We start from the raw sequence: 22768 nt of genomic DNA, 5'->3' as shown, positions 1-22768 counted from the left end.
GGGGGGGGGTGCCGGGCTTATTGCACCCCCAGGACCCCCAGGATCCTCCCCCTCCCTAGAGGGACCCTATACTGCCTACCTCCCCCCCACTTCACCCCCCCCACCCCCGGCTGAACACGCTGCTCTCGGTGGGCAGTAAATCCCGGCATGGATCCCTGGATCGGCTGTCCCCGAAGAGGCCCTCAACCAGAGCCAGAAAAACAAAAACAAAAATATTGCGGGGCGGGGGGAGAAGTTCATCTGAGAAAGATAATATTGGAGGTAAGGTCGTCGACTTTGGTGCTAACTGAGCATTCTGCCACCATGTAGTTTATGTGCGGGCCTCACCCTTTGGATGGAATTTGGAGGGGTTGGGACAGAGTTGGGGTTGGGGTAAACCGAGTTGAGGGGTTGCGAGCGCTGACAGGTGAGGGGTCTACGCAACATAAAAAAGAGGAGCAGTGACTGAGGCTCCGAGTGCAGGGTGTGTGTTCGCAAGGTTGCTGAGGAGCCTTGGGTCTGAAGCACCTTTCCCCAGAAACCCCGGTCTCCTCGAAGGTCTGTAGGACTGCGGCCACCTCCGCACCTCTCTACTGCGGGCTCTTTCCGCTCTTCTAGGCTTTCTGCTCCCTCTGCTGGCCCTTCTGGCACATGACACCACCTCAGAGTCTGATTGGAAGCAGAGGAGAGTGGGGGCGCTGACGGAGATGGAGCCTTAAAAAGTCCCCTCAACAAAGCCCAGTTAGGAGCCCAAGGAGGGGGATGTATGAGCCCAAAGAAAATGAGGAACGCACTGGCAGAGGCTGCTAGTGCCCAGCGGTAGTGCCTAGCTGACAGGGAGTGCCATGTCTCTTTGTATTTGTGTTGCCATGGTCACCGGATGCAGGGGAGTGGGCAGCTATTTCAGTCTCTCTAACCTTTGAAAAAGAGAAAGCATGGTGGGGGAAAGGCGTCCCTTCCCCTTTCTGTCACCCCTCAGACAGACCTCCCACATCCTAGCTCTGCTTCTAGGGACCACCTCCTTGGGCCTGGAAAGTCAGTGGGTTAACTGTTCAGTCTGAGAGTCAAAGGGTGAAAGAAAAGGTGAAGCTAGGGGAAGTCTGGGACACTACAAATACTCCTATAGGTAGTAACTGTGGAGAGATAAGGAGGCCTGTTTGAGCCTACCTCCCCCACATGACTTTGACCTAGACCAGTTATACCCAGAAGGTCAGGAACCCACTCAGTCAAGCCAGACTAACAGTCACTGAAAAGGGAGGGACCCTACATATGCTCCTATCCTACAGGCATTTATTGAGCATCTACCATATGCCAAACATTGTGTAAAACATTGTAGATATAAACATGAATAAAGTATATTCTCTGCCCCCAAACTATTTGCCATCTTTGTGCTAGAAAAAGACATGATAAATAATTAAAACAGAACCTTCAGGTTTTTCAAGGTGCTATAAATACCAAAGAGGGAGGTTCCAACCTCTGCTTGAAAGGATATAGGAAGACTTCACTGAAAAGGTAATGCCTGAGCTATGTCTTATATTCATAGTGCTTTAAATGGGAGTTGTCCACAGAGAGAAGCAATGGGAAGGGCATTCCAGATACAGACAACAGCATTGCTAAGGCACAGTAGTGTGAGAGAGGAAGCACTATATCCAAGGAAAGACAAGATTGTATCCTCTGGCTCCTGCAGGGAGACATGTGGCATGTGATTCTAGAAAGTGATAGGGATAAGATGTTGGTGAGGTATGAATCACAGATCATATCCAGTTTTCCTCAACCTAGGGTACTACAAACACCCTGAAGCACTGAGGAAATATACACAGGTGTTTGTTTTTTTTCTTTTTTTTTTTTTTTTTTTTTTTTTTGGCAGCTGCCTGGTACCCGGAACTGAACCCTTGACGTTCATGATGTTACAAGGCTGTGCTCTAACCAACTGAGCTAACCAGCCAGCCTACTCTTAAAAATTGAGCTTTTGTTTGTGACTTATATCTATCAATTCACCATATTAGAAATTAAAACAAAAAATGTTAACACAAGAATACGCAAGCACACATTCCATTAACGGTGATGTCAGAAAGATGATGTAATCACATGTCACACATTCTCTGGAAAATTTCACCATACAATTTAGAGATAATGAGAATAAAAAAGACAAATGACATCTTAGTATTATTATGAAAATAGTTTTGACCTTGTGACCTCTGAAAGGTCTTAGGTCTCCAGACTACACTTTGAGAACTGTTGCTCTGAATTGTCACCCCAACCCTTCTTCATGACTTACACTTGTTGATTTTCTTTCTCATTTTTATTAAGAAAGTATAAATGTTTCTCTCCCCAGTGAGTCCTGTCCCTCAGGGAAAACTAGGAAACTTCTTAGGTTCAGCACCGCTCTTCCCTGACTCCCATTTCTGGGGCTCTCCTAGATACCCTCCCTCGGTGCCTCGCCCATCTCCCTCTTGGCCCTCCCTTAAAGCACTTCAACAGTCCTTACCCTTGGCCAGCTTGTTTGCTCTGTCCCACGCTTGCTGGGCCCACTGTCTCCTCCCTCCACTTGAGGACTTTCTCTTCTTGGAAGAGACTAAGTAATTTTTCTCTGCCTTCTTCCCTCCCTCCCTCATTAGCCTTTGCCATCCTCTCACAGGGCTTAGAGTAGGAAATCATGCTTTCTGGGTAGACCCCTTTAGAGGAAACACTTTACCCATCTCCCCATACATCAACCAGTCTGGAATAGGCCAGAGTCTGGAACAAGAAGGAGCCCATTTGGGTCCCCTACTTGTCAACCCAGTCATATTGCCAAGTGGCCTGTTGGGTGGGGGTGTGGATCAAGAATCTGATGCCTCCAGCCCCAGATACCCTTTGCCTGGGAACCCCCAACTTGACCTCTTCACTTCAAACCCCTAGGTCCACTTGCTAGCTGCAGCCACAGGCCTCCACCACCATGTCTGGCACATCTGTCTTGACCACATTGCCATTATGGTCGAGGTAGAGAAGAGAGAGAGATCTTCGGGCAGTGGGGACACAGCAAGAAGTACCCACGGGCCAAGGATTGTTGGCTTTGAGGAGGCTGAAGACAGCAGAATGGAAGGAGGCAGCAATGCCTGGGCTGCCGGCCAGGTGGGGGGGGCACTGTCCACTGCAGTAGTTCAGCTGGTACCCCTCGGGCTGCAGGATCCAGTCCCGCCATCCCAGTTCCTGGAAGTCTACATAATGGTCTCGCCTACAACATAAGGGGGTCTCAGGCTCACAAGTGGGGGTCCTCCTTCTGGCCCGGCCTGCTCCAGGTTCTTTGGCCCGGATCTTAAGCTCCAGGAAGGGCTGCTGGTGTCCTGCTGTGTCCAGGAGCCGCCTTGGTTGTCCAGCAACTGTGCTATTGACTTCTAGAAGTCTGCAGTCCAATTGGAGTTTCAGGACACCAGACTCATCACCCCTCAGGCCACTAGAGGGCAGAGTCAAGGCATGCCAGCCCCGGGTAGTCACTAGGTGCTCAGCCAGGAGGGCACGGGACCCTCGGTGCCTTCTCTTTGGGCCCCATTGGAAGATCCTCAAGTAGAGAGTGTAAGGAAGGGTGGGGAGCACGTGCAGCCAAAGGCGGGCGTGGTACAGGTGGTGGGACTGAGGAATGGACAAGTGGAAAGTGAGCATAGAGCTGCAGGTTGAAGTGGAGGAGTCTGCTGGAACAAAAGCCGGAGAAGGGAAAGAAATGTGAGCAGAGATGAAGCTCTCCTCTGAGACTCCCCCAAGCCCTGTCCACTCCTCTCCCTCACACCCACTTTTTTTTTTCTTTAATAGAAAAAGCAGGGACTGCTTGTATTCTCTGAAACCAGTCCCTGCTCCACCTCCTCCTTCTCCTGCCACACCCTACTCCCTCTGCCTCTTCTGCCAGCCTCCCCTTCTGCCCTCTTTCCCTGTCTGCTCTCAACCTGTCTCTCCCCACCTACCTGTGATGGTAGCAAAGCTGATGACCTCCTCCCCATTCCCTGAAGCTGCATTCCCCAGTTGTAGTCTCCGGAGGGCTCTGGTCAGTGCTGCCTGGGGTGGAGGATGAGTTGATCTGGGACGACTGGTAAGGTGCAACCCTTCCAGGATTTGCTGCTTGGCTAGCTCCAGGACCACAGCTCGTTCTTCTTGGGGTGCCAGTGTGGGATCCCCACAGGAGGGACATACAGATCCTGTTCCCTGTGCCCACACCAGTGCCCACAGCAGCACCAGCCAGAGCTGGACATCAGGGAGCCCCATACTCCTGGTGGGTGGTTCTGGGTCAGGAGCCTCGGATGGCAGTTGCTCTGTCTGTTGAGTTTGATTGTGTGGAGGCCAATGAGGCCACAGCAGCAGCAGACACCAGTGCCACACCTACCCTTAACCAAAGGTAGGGCCACCTGTCTTCTATTGCTTGGGACTCAGGAAGGTTTAAAGTGGATCATCCGATGGGTAGCTGTGTTTGACCCTCACAGCTTATGTGTGGCTACTGACCTGGGGCCTCTTTAGAGCCAGCTGCCTGGGGCTCCCTCACCTAGTGGTCAGCAGGCAGACCTACCCTCTGAGCCCCAGGATTGGCCAGCAGTGCTGCCCATCAGGCCCCTGCAGGGGGTGGAGGTCTCCCCCCTCCTGTAGCTCGGGTTTCACCATCTGGCCATGGTGACTGGGGTTGAGGTAGGGGTATGGGGGTGGGGGGGCAATGTGGACATGCATGATGCAAGAAAGAGGATGATTTCACATGCTCAGTCCCCAAGGTCTGGGACTCGGGGGAGGGACTCCATATGAGCTGGATGGGGAAGGGCAATTTCTCTCCATACCTCCAGTCATTCTAGCTTTCCCAGCTGCCACTGCTGCAGCAGTTTCCATGAGGCAGCTGTGAGTTCCTGTGGTTGTTTCTCTGGGGTCTCTGGGGCCAAGAGAATTCTAGTCTCTTTATTTCCAGTACTGGGGCTGGGACAGGGGCAAGGGGGTGGGGGTGTAGGAGAATGGAGCCCTCTTGCTCAGGACCAGGTGGCAGTGCCATAGGGCAGGGAAGTTACCCCCCCTGACCCTGCCTGTGCTGGCTGCCCAGAGTCCAGTTGGACAGGAGCACAATGTGGAGGAGGGCCAGAGCAAGGGGTGGTGGGGGACGTGCTACCGTGATGTCTAGGGAAACCCAGAGAGGTGGGGGTTGCGGTGATGAAATCTTACAGCAGGGCAGAGTCCATCAAGGCTGCAGGGAAGGTGTGCAACTTGGGTGGGCCTGCACCCAGCTTCTCTTTCAAGGGGCTATGAGAGTTGCCTATTTGGGGCATCCTGGAAGTAGTGCCGAGCCTCTGTTAATGGGGGTGGGAAATGGGAGATTTAAGGGCTTTTGAGAACCAAGCAAGGAGAGTACAGCAACCTAAGTTCCCAGTCCCAGACCTTCTTACCACACTTCCTCCCTGACTTTAAATGGGAAGGAGAAGGCCCCTTCACCCTGAACTCATGAGGATATATAGGCCTCATGCTAGCTTTATGTCCCAGTTTCCTCAAGAAACTTGGTTGGCAAGGGGAGAGAGAAAGCTATGGGGGTAGAGAGTGTGATTTGAAAATGTCCTTACTCCATTTTATTAATCTCCCCACTATTTAGCTGGTGGGTGCTGTCAAGAGGGACTACTAGATCTAGCACCAGGAAGAGAGGGGTCGCACTTTGAGGACTGGGCCTCAGTACCTCCAGTGTCCAGCATGTGGCAGTGCCGTGCCACTGGACAGCAGCTGGCTTACAGTGGACCAGAGCTTCCCAGGGACAGGGAAAGGGCTGCTCTGGGGAGTGCTCCTCAACCTCTCACTTTAGGGACCCTGCCCCTCCCCCCAACAGGAGACAGCAAGAAGCTGGTTCCTCTGCTCTTTCCCCCTCACCAGTGCCAGAGAGCAGAGGCTGTCCTCAGGACCCACATCACTGCTACCTTTGGTTTGAGACCTCATCAGACTGACACGTGGCAATGGAATTTGGTGATAGGTGCCAGGTTCTGCCTAGAAACTCAGGCACCATGTGGTGAGGTGGGGGGAGAAGGGACAATGAGACTCTCAGGCCCTCCTGTCAACCCTGCATTTCTCTCTAAGCCTTGAAACACATTCAAGCCCTCTGTCCAGTGCTCTCCCCGGCTCTCTGCTCCCTCTCCATAGTTCGGGGCTGGTGAGTGACAGCCCTCTACCTCTTCGGGTTTGGAACACCAGACTGCAAAGTGGATGTGTCTGCCCATGATGGTGCCTCAGAGGGTTTCCCTGTGGGTGCCAGGAGTCAGGGGAAACAGCAAGAAGTGGCTGAGGGAGTCACTGACCCCACCTCTCCCCAACCTTCTTTGTCAGGTGCCCCCAATTTCCAGCTCTTCCCACCTCCTTGTTGCTGCGCCTGGCCTGGCTCTACCTCCCCACTGACACTTACGTCAGAACTCAGCTATAAATATGCTCTTAGCATCTTAGTCACTTTTCCCAAGAAGTGCTCCCAGGTTATAAATACCCCAGCCATCTGCCTCACTGCCTGCCCTACCACCAACCTGGTTGGGGACTGGGGGGGTAGCAACAGGCTTGGGGGTGGGTAAGGAAGTAGAAGGGGGAGTGGTTATCTTGTTCAAATGAAAAAGCCAGGAGTCTAGAAGTAGGGGCTAGGAGGCTCTGGAAGAAAATGTTTGGAGGAAGACAGACCCACTACTCTTTCCCCTTTTTACAAAAGGTAAAGCCAAAAAAGAAAGGGAGTAATACTGATCCTGTGTTTATTTTTATTTATTTATTTATTTATTTATTTATTTGTCCTTTTTGAGACCGGCCGCACCGCGCTCAGCCAGTGAGCGCTGTGAGCGCACCGGTCATCCCTATATAGGATCCGAACCCGCGGTGGGAGCGCTGCTGCAGTCCCAGAGCCGCACTCCCCCAAGTGCGCCACGGGCTCGGCCCTATTTTTAAAATATGCTATTATATTTGTTCATCATGGATTTTGTTTGGCATTAATTTTGATTTTATTTATTTATTTATTTATTATTTTTTTAAAGATGACCAGTAAGGGGATCTTAACCCTTGGCTTTGTGTTGTCAGCACCATGCTCTCCCAAGTGAGCCATGGGCCGGCCCCTTAATTTTGATTTATAAAGAATATTGCATTAAAATATTCTTTATCTTGATTGACGAATTTTTTGCCATCCCCTTAAAATTTTGCCACAAGGTAAGTGGTTCACTTCACCTTATCCCAGTCTTGCCCCTAGGGTCTGAAGCTGTACTTGAAGGGAAGGATGTCAGATCTGGGAGAGGGGTGGAGTGGGGGCATACTGGCAGAAGGGGGAGAGAGAGACACCAGAAATCCTCCTTAGATTCTCCTTAGATGAAGGTCTCCTTAAGTCAAAGGTAAGAGAACTTCCCTGAGCTGCTCAGGAAGCACCACAGCTCAGATTTGCAGCTGCCAGGAAGTCCCTTTCAGACTTTATCCTCTAGGGTTTCTATTCCAGGGAACTCTTACCCTGGTAGGAGGGGTTATAAGCTGAGCAAACACAGACATCACGTTCCCCAAAGGACACATGGGTTTTGCGCAAACTCGGCCTTGGGCTGCAGACGATATTGACCCCATAGTTCAGGGCTGTCCAGCCAAAGTGGGGAGATGGTGGGGGAAGAAGGGCAAAGGTCTAAAGAGGACCTAGTCTCAGAGCAAATGCACCTTCTCATCCCAGGCCTTCCTCTTCTCTCTGTCCCACTCAAGCGGCCCTTGCCATTCCAGCTTCCAAGCAGGATTCCTGGGTGGAGCCCTGGGGGTCAGTGAAAGGAATGTGAGTCAGAAGGCCTGGCAGCCAGCTCAGAGTATGCTTCTGCCTTCCATCACATGTGTGCCCACAGATTGTGAGCTCACTGATGATTGATCTGCAATCTGTCTCATCTCTTGGAGTACAGAGGGAGGAGAGGAGCAGGTAAAACTTAGGTCATTATTAACCATGAGACCATCAAAGATGGTTCTGGGAGAATGAGGGGAGCTGAAGAGGCAGCCCGAGGGAGGAAGAGGCATGAAGTGTGAGATGGATACAATAGTTCAGCTGTGAGGAGTTGATGCAAAGCGGGGGCAGGCATTGTCATCTGGGGTGTCAGTTAGGGTCCTGGCAGGACACAGAGGACAACTCAGTTCTCTGTGTTTGCTTCATCAAGAAGATTTGGTGAAGGAATTATTTACAGAGGTATTGGCAGCAGAGGGTGGCTGGCTAGCTCAGTTTGTTAGATCACCACCTTGTAATACCAAGGTCAAGGGATCTGATCCCCATACCAGCCAGCTGCCAAAACCAAACAAACAAGAGGTATAGGCAGAGTTAAGGAAACCAACAAGGGATGTTGAAGCACCCAGGGACTAGTAAAAATAGAAAGCCATTAGGACCCCCTAGTGTTAAAGCAGTGATATCTGCCTTCAGCAGAGCTGAAGCCATGGAAGGGAGTAGCCAGATAGAAGCTATAGACAAACAGCACAATTATACAGAACTATGGCACCTAGGTGGAGAGGGAGCAGGAGTAAGAAATACCCTGACTTCTGTCTCCTCCTATCCTTTGGTCTCCTGCCCATGTCTCCCCTTAGTCAAACCCAGTGGAAGCCAGAGGGCCATGTAGCTCAGGTGATGGAGCTCAGGTGAGTCAGCCACCAAGGGCATAGAGCAGGGCAGAAAAGGACAAAGAATAGATGAAGGTATGCAGAGAGAGCATTAGCAGCCCACCTGGGCAAGTAAGAAGGAAAGAGGCTCAAGACAGAGGAGGATAAGCCTCACTTTGTAGAACAGAGATCTAATCTTTGGTGAACCCAAGGGAGGGGCTCTCTGGAGATCTATAAAAATCAGGGGAAGGTGCTGGGACGGTTCTTCCTGGAGTGGGGACCATCAAGTGGAATGGGCATAGTGGACTATGAGGTCGATTAAAAGCAGGCTAAAGATGTCTTTGCCTGGAAACCAGATGGCATTGCTCATAGTTGGAGGTGGATCAGAGTCCCTGGAGTGGGGGTTGAACATGTGGGGCTAGCTGGATGGACTATGCCCTAGGAAAGAGGCTGGTGGTCATAAAGATGGTACAGTGACTCTCCTTAGATGAAGATCTTTTCAAGTTAAAGGTGGGATAATTTCCATAAGTTGCTCAGAAAAAAGGAGTACACATTCTGGATAGAAGCAGTAATGGGTTATTCCTTCCTCTCAAGGAAGGGCACTTCTATGATAGCATGTTTTCCCACCCCTCCTTCGGCTGCCCATACCACACCTAGACTAACTGCACCCACAGTCCTCCACCACCATGTCAGGTATATCAGTCTTGACAATGTTGCTGTCCCTGTCATAGTAGAGCAGAGACAGGGGGCGCCGACCTGTGGGCACACAGCATGAGCCCCCTCCCGTGGTACCTGCAGCTGTGTTGGCCTTGAGCAGATTGAGCACTGCAGTGTGAAAAGAGGCAGCAATGCCAGGCATGCCTGCCACATGTAGTGGGCACTGCCCTGCACAGAAATTCATTGCATAGCCCTCAGGCTGGATGATCCAGTCGTGCCAGCCAATCTCACGGAAGTCCACAAAGAACTCTTGTCGACAGCACATCCTGGACCCTCCCTGGCAGTCGATGCCTCGTCGGCGAACCCGGTGCTTGCCTCCAGCTCTCACCTGGGCTACAATGAAAGGACTATGGGCAGCCCCACCCAAGATGACTGAGCTCTGGGCTACCTCACCTTCAAGTACCAGTTCCAGGGTCAGGTGTCCCTGACTGCAGGCAGCCTGAGCTTCAGGCCCCAGGAGGAGCTGATGCCAGCCACTGGCATCTACCTCCAGCAGGTGCTGAGTAGCCAAGGTGAGGTTGGTATCATGTGAGTCTAGCACAAACACCCTTATTTTCAAAGTCCAGGTGATATTGGGAGGGAGCTGCACAAAGAACATGAGGCTGGCCTGCTGGACCTCCATGCCACCAGCAGTTCTATCAGAGGAGAAGTGAAAATCAAGACGAGTCTGGTTGATGTTGGAGAGGCCTGTGGACACAAGAAGCCCCAGTCATTGTGGCTTTCTGCATGTTAATTCCACCACTTCTCTATTCTCAGCATAGTTGAACTCTTGATAGCACTTGGCATTTGCTATAGTGTGAATGTGTCCCTCAAAGTTCATGTGTTGGAAATTTGATCCCCAATGCAGTAGTGTTGGGAGGTGTGGCCTAATGGGAGATGTTTGGGTCATGGGGGGACAGCCCTCATTAATGGACTAATGCCTTTATCATAAGAGTGAGTTTCTTATAAAAGGATGAGTTCAGCCCTCCACCTCTTGCCCTCCCTTTGTCCTTCCTCCTTGGAATGACGTAGCCAGAAGGCCCTCACAAGATACAGATCCTCAGTCTCAGACTTCCAAGCCTCCAGAACTACAAGCTAATAACTTTCTGTTCATTATAAATTACCCAGCCTATGGTATTCTTTTATAGTAGCACAGAATGAATGAACACAGAGAATTGGTACCAAGAGTGTGGTGCTGCTATAAAAAAATATCTGAAAATGTGGAAGCACCTTTGGAACCAGTTAATGGGTAGAAGCTGGAAGACTTTGGAGGAGCAGGATAGAAAAAACCTAGATTGCCATGAACAGAGCATTAAGGGCAATTCTGGTGAAGGCTCATAAGAAGAGGAGAGCTGTAGGGAAAATCTGAAACTTCTTGGAGAATATTTAAATGGTTGTGATGAGAATGTTGGTAGTAATATGGATGGTAAAGGCAATTCTCATGAAGTCTCAGATGGAAATGAGGAATTCTTATTGGAAACTGGAGTAAAGGGCTGGCCCATGGCTCACTCAGGAGAGTGCAGTGCTGATAACACCAAGGCTGTGGGTTCGGATCCTATATAGGGATGGCTGGTTAGCTCACTTGGGAGAGCGTGGTGCTGACAACACCAAGTCAAGGGTTAAGATCCCCTTACCGGTCATCTTTATATAAGATGAGCGTGGTGCTGACAACACCAAGTCAAGGGTTAAGATCCCCTTACCAGTCATCTTTATATAAGATAAATTAAGATCCCCTTACCGGTCATCTTTATATAAGATAAAAAAAAAAAAAAAGAAACTGGAGTAAAGGTCATCCTTTTTGCAAAGTGTCAAAGAACTGGTCGAATTGTATCCAGGGCTTTATGGAAGGCAGAATTTAGGAGTGATGAAGTAGAATATCTAGCAGAAGAAATTTCTTTTTTTTTTTTTTTAAAAGATGACTGGTAAGGGGATCTTAACCCTTGACTTGCTGTTGGCAGCACCACGCTCACCCAGTGAGCCAACTGGCCATCCCTATATGGGATCCAAACCCATGGCCTTGGTGTTATCAGCACCACACTCTCCCAAGTGAGCCACAGGCCGGCCCACAGAGAAATTTCTAAGCATAATCTTGAAGGAGTTGCATGGCTCTTCTTATAAATGCATACAGTAAAATGAGAGAGGAAAGAAATGATTGAAGATGGCATTTATAATTGAAAGAAAAGCAAAATGTAGAAAAGCAAAATGTAAAGATTTGTAAAAATCCCTAACCTGGACACATAAAGAATAAAAAGGGGTGTTCAGGAGAGAAAACCAAGGGTATGGGCAAGTGATCATTTGAGAAGGAGATTAGTATGAATAAATAAATGGAAGTCAGTTGTTACTCATCAAGACAATGAGAGAATGATCCCAAAGGCATTTCAGAGATCTTTGAGGCTACCTCTCCCATCACAGGCCCAGAACTCTATGAAGGCAGAAGGGTTTTAGGGGATAGGCCCAGGGTGCCCTTCATAGGCTTGCTGCCTAGGGCTGCCTTGGTACTCTGCTTCCTGCATTCTAGCTCAGTGCTCCTTAGCTGCCCCAGCTGTGGCTCAAGAAGGCTCTTGTGCAGCTCAGGCTGCCACTCTGGATGGTACAAGCAGTAAGCTCTGGCTATCCCATATGGTGCTAATTCTGCAGGCACACAGAGTGCATGGGCTGTGGGGCCATGGTGTCCTCCAGCTAGATTTCAAAGGATGTATTGAACAGCCTGGGGGCCCAGGCATAAATTTGTCTCAGGGGTGAAGCCACCACAGAGACCCACACTAGGGCAATGCCCAGCAGAACTATAGAATTGGAGTCACCACAGAGTCCCTACTAGGCCCAGTGCAGCCTGTGGGGGTGGGGTCAGCTCTGAGACCCCAGAATTATAGGGTTACCAGTATGCAGCATCAGCATGGGAGAACTGCATGCACAAGACTCCAACCTGAGAGAGATGCTGCATGAGCTGAGCCTTGGGCGCCCGATTCCCACCTTAATGTGTTCAGAAGGTGGGCACATAATCAAAGATTATTTTTGAGTCTGAAGATTTAATATTGTTCACGCTGTTGGCTTTTGGACTTTTCTTCTTTTCTTTGCTCATTTCTTCTTTTCTTCTTTTCTTTGCTCATTTTTGGAATGGAAATGTTTATCCTATGCCTATTCCACCATTGTATTTTGGAAGTAGATGACTTGTTTCAATTCATAGTGTCAGCTGGAGGGGAATTTGCCTCAGGATGAATCCTGCCTTAGGGCCGACCCATGATTCACTTGGGAGAGTGTGGTGCTGCTAACACCAAGGCTATGGGTTTGGATCCCTATATAGGGATGGCCGGTTAGTTCACATGGTAGAGCACGGTGCTGACAACACCAAGTCAAGGGTTAAGATCCCCTTACCAGTCATCTTTAAAAAAAAAAAATCCTGCCTTGAGTCCACCCATATCTAATTTAGAATAGTTTTTTTTTTGGCAGCTGGTCAGTGCAGGAGTCTGATGCTCTAACCAACTGAGCTAACCAGCCAGCCCCTCGTGTCGCATTTATACAAGACTATGCACTTTTAAAAAAAAATTACCTTTTAGAGACCCTAGACTTTTGAGTTGGTGCTGGAATGAGTTATAACTCTGGGGCTATTGGGTTGGAGTTAATGTATTTTGCATGTGAGAAGGACATAAATTAAGGAGACCATGGTGGAATTCTATGGTTTGAATACGTCTCCCAAATCTTATGTGTTGGAAATTTGATATCATGCAGTGGTTTCGGGAGGGGGAGCCTAATGGGAGGTGTTTGGGCCATGGAGGGATCATCCTCATTAATGGATTAATGCTCTTTTAATACCCTCATTTTGGGACTGAGTTCCTTATAAAAGGATGAATTTGTGCCTCCCCTGCCCTTCCACCATGGGATAACGCAGCAAGAAGGCCCTACTCAGATGCTAGCCCCTTGATTTTAAACTTCCCAGCCTCCAGAACTATAAGCTAATAAATTTCTGTTCATAATAAATTACCCAGATTGTGGTATTCAGTTATAGCATTACAAAACAAAGAAAGCATTGTTTTTGTTGTTGTTGTTTGTTTGTTTGTTTGTTTGTTTGTTTGTTTTTAAAGATGACTGGTAAGGGGATCTTAACCCTTGACTTGGTGTTGTCAGCACCATGCTCACCCATTGAGCTAAACAACCATCCCTATATGGGATCCGAACCCATGACCTTGGTGTTATCAGCACCACACTCTCCTGAGTGAGCCACGGGCTGGCCCCAGAAAGCATTGTTGACCACACTTTCCTTCTTGAAAATCTTTTCTCTCTTGGCTCCCATGACATAACTCTCTTATGATTCTTCTTAGGTTTTGTTTTGTTTTGTTTGCTGGATTTTTTTTTTTTTCTCTGACCCTTCAATGCAGGAGTTCTCTGTGTTTGACCTTCATTTCCTTTTACTCTACACTGAGGGGAGCTCTTGTCCATACTCATGATCAGCCAACACAATCTTTACGTCGGTAATTCCCAAATCCATATGTCTGGTGCAAGCCGTTTTGCATATCTAGACTGAGCACATAGATTTGGGAATCAACAGCTTCAAGCCTAAATTACTCACTGCTTAATTTTGCATTGTGAATTTCCTGCCAGCACTTAAAATCAATTTGTCCCAACCTAAAAATCATTATTTTCCTTCATAGGTACCCCTGTTTCTGTTTTTAGAATTGGTGGCACTACCATCCTCCTTATCATCTCTAGAAACCCTATGATCACCTCCCTCCCTCATCACATCCAGTCCCTCACCAAAATTATTCTAATACCTGTGCATTTCTTTATATCCCCATCACTACAGCCCAATTTCCCCTTATCATCCCTGACCTTATTGAAACATCTTAATTGGGTTTCTACTCCCTCCACTCTTTTGAAATTGTTCTTGTCAAGATCATCAACACCTTCCACATTGCCAAATCCATCTCTTTATATTCATCTTATTTGACCTTTAAGCAGTGTTTGACACAGTTAACCACTCCCTCCTTCTTAAATATTTCCTTCTCTTGGCTTTAATGGCACTGGCCACTCCTTCTTTGTCTACTTTGCTGACAGCTCATCTTCTGCTCAACTTCTAAATGCTGGAGGTCCTGAGCTCTCTTCTCTTCTCTATCTATGCTCACTCCAAGAATGATCTCTTCAGTTCCCATGGCTTTCAATTCCATCTAGATGCTGATGATTCCCAAATACATATCTCTGGCCCTGAACTCTCCCTTGGCCCCAGGCTTGTATAGCCACCTGCCTATCTGACATTCCACTTGGATATATGATATCTCAATTTTTTTATATTCATAGAAGTACTCTAGATTTATTCCCCCAATTCAAACCTGTTCCTTCTCCAATCTTCTCCTTCCCCGTAAATGCATTGCTTAAGGCAAAACATTGATTGCCCTCATCCCCTACTTCGAAATTATCTGAAAGATCTATCAATTCTACTCCCAATTCATAATATAATTTAATTTCTCTCCACCTCCTCTACTACACATTGTTCCAACCCACAATCATCTTTTTCTTGAACTATAGCAATAGCTTCCTAAATTTTCCATTCATTTTTTTTTTTTAAGATGACCGGTAAGAGGATCTCAACCCTCAGCACCACGCTCAGCCAGTCAGCCAACCAGCCATCCCTATATAGGATCCGAACCCGTGGCCTTGGTGTTATCAGCACCGCACTCTCCTGAGTGAGCCACGGGTTGGCCCATAAATTATCCATTCTTGCCCTCCAAACCATTCTCCAAATATCAGTCGGAGTGATCTTCTTATTACACTCATTGGATCAGCTTTATCTCCTCAGCTTAAAACCTCTCAAAGGCTTCCCATTGCTATTTGGATAAAATCTTAAGTCCTTAACATAGAAAACTTATGTGATTAGGTGTTCTGCCATTTAGTTACTACACTCTACGTATACTGGCCTTTTTCTATTCCTTGAACTCACCAACCATGGACACATTTTATGGCCTTTGCACTTGTTATTTTCTTTGCCTGCAATATCTTTCCAAGATCTTTGAATGACTGGTTCCTTTTTGGCATTCAGTTCAAATATCTCCTCCCTGGAGGGGCTTCCTTGACTAGCTTATCTAAAGTAGCCTTCAACTCTACCTCCATCTCTCTAATACATCATCCTGCTTAACTGTGTTTATAGCTACTATCACTCTCTGTAATTATCTTGGTTCTTTGTTCATTTGTTTACTATGCACTTCTGCTATACCTTCCCCCTCTGTATTAGTCCCTTTTGTGTTGCTATAACAGAAATACCTGAAACTGGGTAATTTATAAAGAACAGAGGTTTATTTGGCTTACAATTCTGGTACAGCTGCATCTGGTACGGCCTTAGGCTGCTTCTACTCATGGAGGAACACGGCAGGGAGCCAGTGGATACAAGCAGATCACATGGAGAGAGGAAACGAGAGAGAGAGAGAGAGAGAGAGAGAGAGAGAGAGCCCCCCCCGCCCCCAGGGAGAACATTCATGAGGGATCTGCCCCCATAACTCAAACTGCCACACTGGGGATCAAATTTCTTTTTTTTTTTCTTAAAAAGATGACCGGTAAGGGGATCCTAACCCTTGACTTGGTGTTGTCAGCACCACGCTCAGCCAGCGAGCCAACCGGCCATCCCTATATCGGATCTGAACCCGGGGCCTTAGTGTTATCAGCACTGCACTCTCCCGAGTGAGCCGCGGGCCGGCACCACGCTCAGCCAGCGAGCCAACCGGCCATCCCTATATCGGATCTGAACCCGGGGCCTTGGTGTTATCAGCACTGCACTCTCCCGAGTGAGCCGCGGGCCAGCCCCGAGGGGGATCAAATTTCTTCATGAGTTCTGGGAGGACAATACATCCAAACTCCGTCACCCTCCCTCCAGCTAGAACGTAAGCTCCATGAAGGTAGAGATTGTGCCTGTACGGTTCACTGTCATCCTCCTAGTACTTGGTACATAGTGGGCACTCAATAAACATTTGTTGAATCGGCTTTCATTTTTTAATTCTTCTTTTACGCCAATATTATCTTCCAAAAACTTGGATATATCATAAAATTTGTAGTCTCAAAAACATTAATGGCAGGGACTGGTTGGTTAGCTGAGTAGTTTAGAGCATGGTGTTATAACACCAAGGTCAAGGGTTCAGATCCCCATGTTGGCCAGCCAACAAAAACCAAAAAACAGAAACATAAACATTAATGGTGAAAAAAATCCAAACTTGTTTCAGAAGCAGTTGAATGCCCATTATGATCTGGCCTTAGCTACCCTTATTTTTCTTCTTTCAAGTAAAGGGTGCTTTATCATGGGAATGCAAATGATATACTTATGGGCATAAAGGTGATTAATAGGCTTTGTGTAAATTGGAAAGTGAGGAATAAAGCTGCTCTTGACAGCTCTCAGGGCCAATATGAGCTCTCTCATTTCTGACTGCCTGTGTAAGTCTATTTCATTCTTTTCTCTCTGTGGATCTACTTCTTCTGCCTTCTTGTCAGCTTCCTTAGGTCCCAAAATTGTGGCCCCAGCTCCTAAGTTTAAATGATCTTTTACTCAGCTCCTCCTACATAAGTGAGCTGACCTTCCATTGTCCCAATTCCAAATTTCTAGAAGAGCCTGATTGGCTTAGCTAATTTTTTCTTGCTAGGTTACGAAGCACCCTACAGTTAGAACCTCTTAAGTCACTCCAGGTATGGCAGGTAGACATATGACAAGCAGGAGCTATGGTAGACTATAACACTACATTGTTGGTCCCCAATGACCAGTATTTCCCAATATTTATGACTTTGTGCCATCTCTTCCCATGTCAATTCTGGGCTTGGCCATGTGACTTGATTTGGCCAGTGAGACATTAGAAAGCATGGTACAATCAGGAGCTTGATAAGTACTTACATATTGAGACTGTACTGTTGGAAGCTGGCAACTTGGTTTTATTTTTTTTCTTTTCTTTTAAATTAAAAAAAAATATGAATAGATAAAATTGTACGTAGTTATTGTGTACAAAATGATGTTTTAAAGTATATATGCATTGTGGAATAGTTAAATCTAGCTAATTAACAAATGCATTACCTTACATAGCTATCATTTTTGTGGTGAGAACACTTAACATCCACTATCTTTCCATTTTTCAAAACTACAATACATCATCACTATAATCACCATGCTGTACAATAGATCTCTTGAATTTATTCCTTCTATGTAACTGTCTCTATATATCCTTTGATCAACATCTAATCATCTCCCCAAGTCCTAACCACCTCAGCCTCTGCTAACCATCCTGTTCTCTACTTCTATGAGATTAACTTTTTTAGATTGCATATGAGTGAGATCATGCAGTATTTCTGTGACCACAATGCTTTAAAACAACTTGGGTTAGACTACTAAATGATGAGAAGCTGTGTAGAAAGAGACTTTGGATGATCAGAGACTATCTTAGATGGTCTAGTCCCATCTGAGCTTCTGGTTGAATGCAATTGCGTAAATGACCTCAGCTACACCATATGGAGTAGAACTGTCCAGATAAGCCCAGCCAAATCACAAAATCATGAAAAGTAATGACTGTTCTTTAAAGCCTCTATGTCTTGGGCTGGTTTGTTAAATTAATAAACAACTGAAACAGAAATTAGTACCAGAAGTAGGGGTGCTGCCATAACAAAAATCTAAAATATGAAGTACTGTCATTGGGACTAAGTGACAGGCAGAGGTTAGAAGGATAGGGAGGAAACTGTTAGTGAAGGCAGAAGAGCAGTGAGAAAATTGTTGCTGGAAGCTGGAGAAAGGGGAGCTAGTGTTATGTGCTGGCTATCACCAGTGTTAACTTGGAAACTAGAAAAGACATCTAACAAAATTATAAATTTTAGATAAAGATACTTCCAGGAAGAATGCTGAAAATGCCAGTTTATTTTAGCTCTCTACGATAAGGCATTTTAGGAGAGATGAACTAAATAAGGAGCTGTTCAGTTTTCAAGCAGAATTTAGAGAAAATGTTTCTTTTCTTTTTCTTTTTTTAAAGATGACCGGTAAGGGGATCTTAACCCTTGACTTGGTGTTGTCAGCACCACGCTCACCCAGTGAGCGAACTGGCCATCCCTATACAGGGATCTGAACCCGTGGCCTTGGTGTTAGCAACACACTCTTCCAAGCACCCTTGACTTGGTGTTGTCAGCACCACGCTCACCCAGTGAGCCAACTGGCCATCCCTATACAGGGATCTGAACCCGTGGCCTTGGTGTTAGCAACACACTCTTCCAAGTGAGCCACAGGCCAGCCCTTAGAGAAATGTTTCTAAAAGGATTTGCTAGAAACAACCATCTTGTTTTTGTGAAAGGCTTTCAAAGTAAGAAATGACCTAAGGGCAAAAATCAAATCCAGGGTACTGCCACAAAACATAGCCTCAGAATGAAGATCAAAATAAATAAAGGCTCAGCTGTCAAACCCTTTGTTTAGATCTAACATCTTGTCAAGATCTAAAATTTAAGGTAATGTTCTGTAGACCCTCTCAACTAGACAAAAGGGCTTCTAAGAATTTTAACGGTGTTGTCCCACAACACTGACTTACAGCCTAAAGATGAGTCTGTCTTGACAGAGTGGGATGCATTCTGTCTAAATGAGCAGACTACAATTTATTATTTAGAAAGCTCACAGAGTGTTAAAGAGAATTTTAATAGTGAAAGCAGCACCAGTTTTAACTAAAAGGGATAGAGACAACTCAAACTGAAAAGACATCTTAGCTCACAACTTCATTGGGCAGTAAGCAGGCTGAGAAAACCACTCAACCACAGACACAGGTCATTTCCTATTTAAAAAGTAAGGCAACTCAGAAGCTAGAGAGCCAAGGGCTAAGAGCATAGATCTAGAAGCCCAGGACAGCAGTGGTGAGCAGTAGGAAAATCCTACCAGGGAGCAGAACCAAGCCCTAACCAAGGGAATTCTGGATTTGGGGTGAACTGAGATATATACCTGGCTGGATATCAGAACTATTATGTGTGCCGGCCTGTGGCTCACTCGGGAGAGTGCGGTGCTGATAACACCAAGGCCATGGGTTCGGATCCCACATAGGGATGGCCGGTTGGCTCACTGGCTGAGCATGGTGCTGACAACACCAAGTCAAGGGTTAAGATCCCCTTACCGGTCATCAAAAAAAAAAAAAAAAAAAAAAAAAAGAACTATTATGGATCAGTGACTGCTCTGTATCTTCCACTCCCCCCGTCTCCCATTTTGAACAGGAGTGTCTATTATGGTTATCCTGCTTTTGTCTCAGCATTGTATGTTAGGTATGTGGGAAGCCGATAACTTGTATTTTTAGGACACAGGCAGTGGTGTGCTGGTAAATGTTTAACAACGGGTCTTCAGGGAAAAAAATTTAAAAGCTCTGTAGTGTTTGCCAATTTCTGTAGTATAAATTCTCCCACCATAGCTGATTTCACCAATGTCACTGAACATGGAGTTGGGAGAAGATATTCACAATCAGCTCTCATGAGCTGGTATGAGCCAGCTCTAGGATACCACAAAGGGTTCCTGGACCTGAAGAAATGTACCAGAGCAGCTTCACCTATATTTGCAACTGATTCAGATGATGAGACTCTTCACTTCAAACCTGATCCTGATGCCATTTGGGATGAAAATTTGAAAGGGGTTGGTAGGGGGTGATTGTATTTTGCATGTGGGAAGGACATGAATTATAAGGGGCCAGAGGGCAGACCATAGTTGATTATTATATTAGTAGCCCCCAATGAATAATCTCTCCTGGTTTTCATGTTTTTGTCTAGTTCCATCCCACACTGATTCTGGACTTAGCCACAGTAACTTGTTTTGTTTATGGGACATTAGCAAGCAAGGTGCATACAGAAACTTGACAGTCACTTACACATTAAAATTGTCCTCTTGATATCTAGCCACCATGCTTTAAAGAAATTTGAGCTACACTACCGAATGATAAGAGGCTTCATGGAGAGAGGCTGTTATGGACTGAATGTTTGTGTCCCCTCAAAATTTGTATGTTGAAATCCAAACCTCAATGTGATGGTATTAGGAGGTGGGGGTCTTTGGGAGATAATTAGGTCATGAGGGTGGCGCCCTCATGAATGGGATTTGTGCTTTAATAAAAGAGACCTCAGAGAGCTGCCTTGGTCTTTCCTCCAGGTGAAGTTAAAGAGAGAAGAGGTCCCTCACTATAATATGCTCATGGGCTGGAGCTGTCTCTTTTATTTCCTGCTCCCTCTCATTTTAGCATTTTAAGGATTTCACCTGGATTAGCCTGTTTAATTCTCCAACTGTCCTCTCATTATCCTAATTTTACAAATGAGAAAATTGACTATTAACAACCCAGGTCACACAGCTAATAAATGGCTGAGCAAGAATCTAAGCCCAAGCTATCTAGCTTCAGCGTTTATGCTTGATCTTGAAGGGGGAGGGCAGTACACACTAACCAGAGGAAAGGGGCCAGGAATGGGAAGAGTCTACTAGACCTAAAAAAGAGCTTGCAGAAGCCTTGGTCTGCATTTTGTTTCTAAGGCCTTGTCTCAGAATTCCTGATCTTCTCCCCAGCTGCCCACTAAATTCTCCAACTACTCCCCCTCTGCGGAAGTAACTCTCTCTTCTTCCCATCCTTTATCCTTTGTCCTTCTTTGTGAGTCTCCTTTGGTGCTGTTCTGATATGAGGACCCTGATGTATATGGGGACCTGAGGTATGGAGAAGTATCGTAGTCTCAATGTTTTACTTTTTCTCCTTTTACCCAAATGAGGCATCTGGAGGAAGGGGCAGTAGAGGGGTTGAATCCTAGGGCCAGAGAAAGGACAGACTCCCCAGCTCCCGTCCCTTGGATCCAGGCCCATAAAGCGAATGGGCTGACACTACAACCCGTGAAAGTTTGTGGGTCCTGCAGAGAGAGGAGATGAGGGCAAGCAGTCTCCAAAGAGGTGAAATTTTCGGGCCGGCCCGTGCCTCACTCGGGAGAGTGTGGTGCTGATAACACCAAGGCCACGGGTTCGGATCCCATATAGGGATGGCCGGTTAGCTCACTGGGTGAGCGTGGTGCTGACAACACCAAGTCAAGGGTTAAGATCCCCTTACCGGTCATCTTTAAAAAAAAAAAAAAAAGAGGTGAAATTTACCAACTTGCCAGCTGCCCATTGGTCAGGTCTGAGCCACCAGAGGGAGTCTGGGGAGGATGGTGGGGAGCCTAGGATTAGGAGATTACAGGCTGAGGGAGGCAGGAGTTGGATGGTTTTGAGGAGGGAATCGGGGGTGAGGTTGGTGAAGAAACTTCCTTTCCTTGAGAGGTCAGATTTTCGGGAAGAACTACAGACCAGGAACGCACCTGTCTCGGCAAAGCTGATGACCTCATATTCCTGTCCCCTGTTGTCCTCCAGAAGTGCCTTCTGTGGGGGCCCATGGAGTCGCTGCAGTGCAGTCCTCAGAGCAGCTTTGGACACAGGCTGGCTCAGTGTTGGGCGCTGGCTGAGGTGCAGCTTGTCCAAGATGCTTCTCTTGGCCAGGTCAAGAAGCAGTTCCCGCTGGCTTTCCGGGTCCAAAACAGGTCCCCCACATGCTGGACACCGATAGCCAGCTCTGGGAGTGGCCACTGTGGCTGCAGCCAGGAATAGAAAGGCCAGGAACAATGAGGAGGTCATTGCCTGGGGAGGCCCTCCTCGAGCGACACAAACCTGGGGTCTCCACAGCTGTGATTTCACCCCTGTGCTGGCCACCAGGGCCCCAGAAGAATTGTGTGTCCAGCTAGCACGACTCCTTGTTGCAGAGGACAAAGCAGCCAAACATGACTTAAAAAGTGAAGCCAGTTACAGGTAGAATTTGGCAGAACCTGCCAATGCATAGTCAGTGAAAGCACAGAGTGGGGGATGTGAGGAGAGGTTGGTTTGTTTGGAGAAAGAAATGTCCCTGGGCCAATGTTGGGAGACAGTTGTTAACCCATGTGAGCTGCCAGGCCTGGGGACAAAGGTTAGAGTTAAAATTTCTCCTGGCCTTGCTGGGAAGCCTGAGGGAAAAGGGAGAGATCAGGGGTCTTAAGAGAGTGTTAAAGGGTGACTCTCAAACAAGAAGGGATCATTGGCAGGGTACTTTGGGTCACTGTTAAGCAGGTTAATTGAGAGGTGCATTCTTCCTCTGGTGGTCTGGTGTTTCTCCAAGCCACCCACCCCTTCCATCCTACCTCCCTGGGGCTCTCAAACCAACCTTCTTTGTTAGTCCTCCTTGGGTTTTGCCCAGGGCTGCTCAAAACCATCCAGTCTGAAGGCTAAGGGAGGGGAGGGGAAGTGTTCTAGCCAGGTCTTCTGTGTCCTCTGAGGGAAGTTTGAAGGTGGGGAAGGGGCTTGAGATCTAGATTTGCTCACCCTTTGGGGTTTGGTCTGCCTAGGAAAAGAAGTTTTGAGATTTCCCAGAATTCCTAGCTCTCTCCCTCAGAGGTCCTGAGCAGTGGATCTATGGGGAAAGGCCTCTGTTTCCACAGCAGGGATTTACCTGGCAGGAGTGGAGGGTGGAGTTAAAAAAGCATAGGAGTTAAAAGCATAGGCTTTTAAGTCAGATGGCCCTGGTTAAAATCCTGTCTCTTCCTGTGTGACTCT

The 22768-nt window shown here is 47.2% G+C and overlaps 2 protein-coding genes across 2 annotated transcripts; both read right to left on the bottom strand.

The window, feature by feature from the left end:
- Positions 1 to 2538: 2538 nt before the first annotated feature.
- On the bottom strand, positions 2539 to 4432 carry INHBE (inhibin, beta E). The gene is made up of 2 exons (XM_008577390.1): positions 3915 to 4432; positions 2539 to 3644 (listed from the first exon to the last, which is right to left on the bottom strand). The coding sequence occupies exons 1-2, from the start codon at positions 4210 to 4212 to the stop codon at positions 2887 to 2889; spliced, it is 1056 nt and encodes a 351-aa protein (XP_008575612.1). The 5' UTR covers positions 4213 to 4432; the 3' UTR covers positions 2539 to 2886.
- A 4093-nt stretch (positions 4433 to 8525) lies between these two features.
- Positions 8526 to 21974, bottom strand: INHBC (inhibin, beta C). The gene is made up of 2 exons (XM_008577389.1): positions 21508 to 21974; positions 8526 to 9930 (listed from the first exon to the last, which is right to left on the bottom strand). The coding sequence occupies exons 1-2, from the start codon at positions 21818 to 21820 to the stop codon at positions 9185 to 9187; spliced, it is 1059 nt and encodes a 352-aa protein (XP_008575611.1). The 5' UTR covers positions 21821 to 21974; the 3' UTR covers positions 8526 to 9184.
- Between the last annotated feature and the right edge of the window lie 794 nt (positions 21975 to 22768).

This window comes from Galeopterus variegatus, unplaced genomic scaffold (genome assembly GCF_000696425.1).
Source record: "Galeopterus variegatus unplaced genomic scaffold, G_variegatus-3.0.2 Scaffold1505, whole genome shotgun sequence".
NCBI lineage: Eukaryota > Metazoa > Chordata > Mammalia > Dermoptera > Cynocephalidae > Galeopterus > Galeopterus variegatus.
The sequence above is the reverse complement of the archived record's forward strand: the minus strand, read 5'-3'. Positions and strand labels throughout refer to the sequence as shown.

What these genes read in the sequence shown, in the direction of transcription:
- INHBE (XM_008577390.1), bottom strand. Translation starts at nt 4,212, where the DNA reads ATGGGGCTCCCTGATGTCCAGCTCTGGCTGGTGCTGCTGTGGGCACTG. An exon ending in CAGCTTTGCTACCATCACAG is followed by an intron (nt 3,645 to 3,914) that starts GTAGGTGGGGAG and finishes TTGTTCCAGCAG; the next exon opens with ACTCCTCCACTTCAACCTGC.
- INHBC (XM_008577389.1), bottom strand. Translation starts at nt 21,820, where the DNA reads ATGACCTCCTCATTGTTCCTGGCCTTTCTATTCCTGGCTGCAGCCACA. An exon ending in CATCAGCTTTGCCGAGACAG is followed by an intron (nt 9,931 to 21,507) that starts GTGCGTTCCTGG and finishes TTGTGTCCACAG; the next exon opens with GCCTCTCCAACATCAACCAG.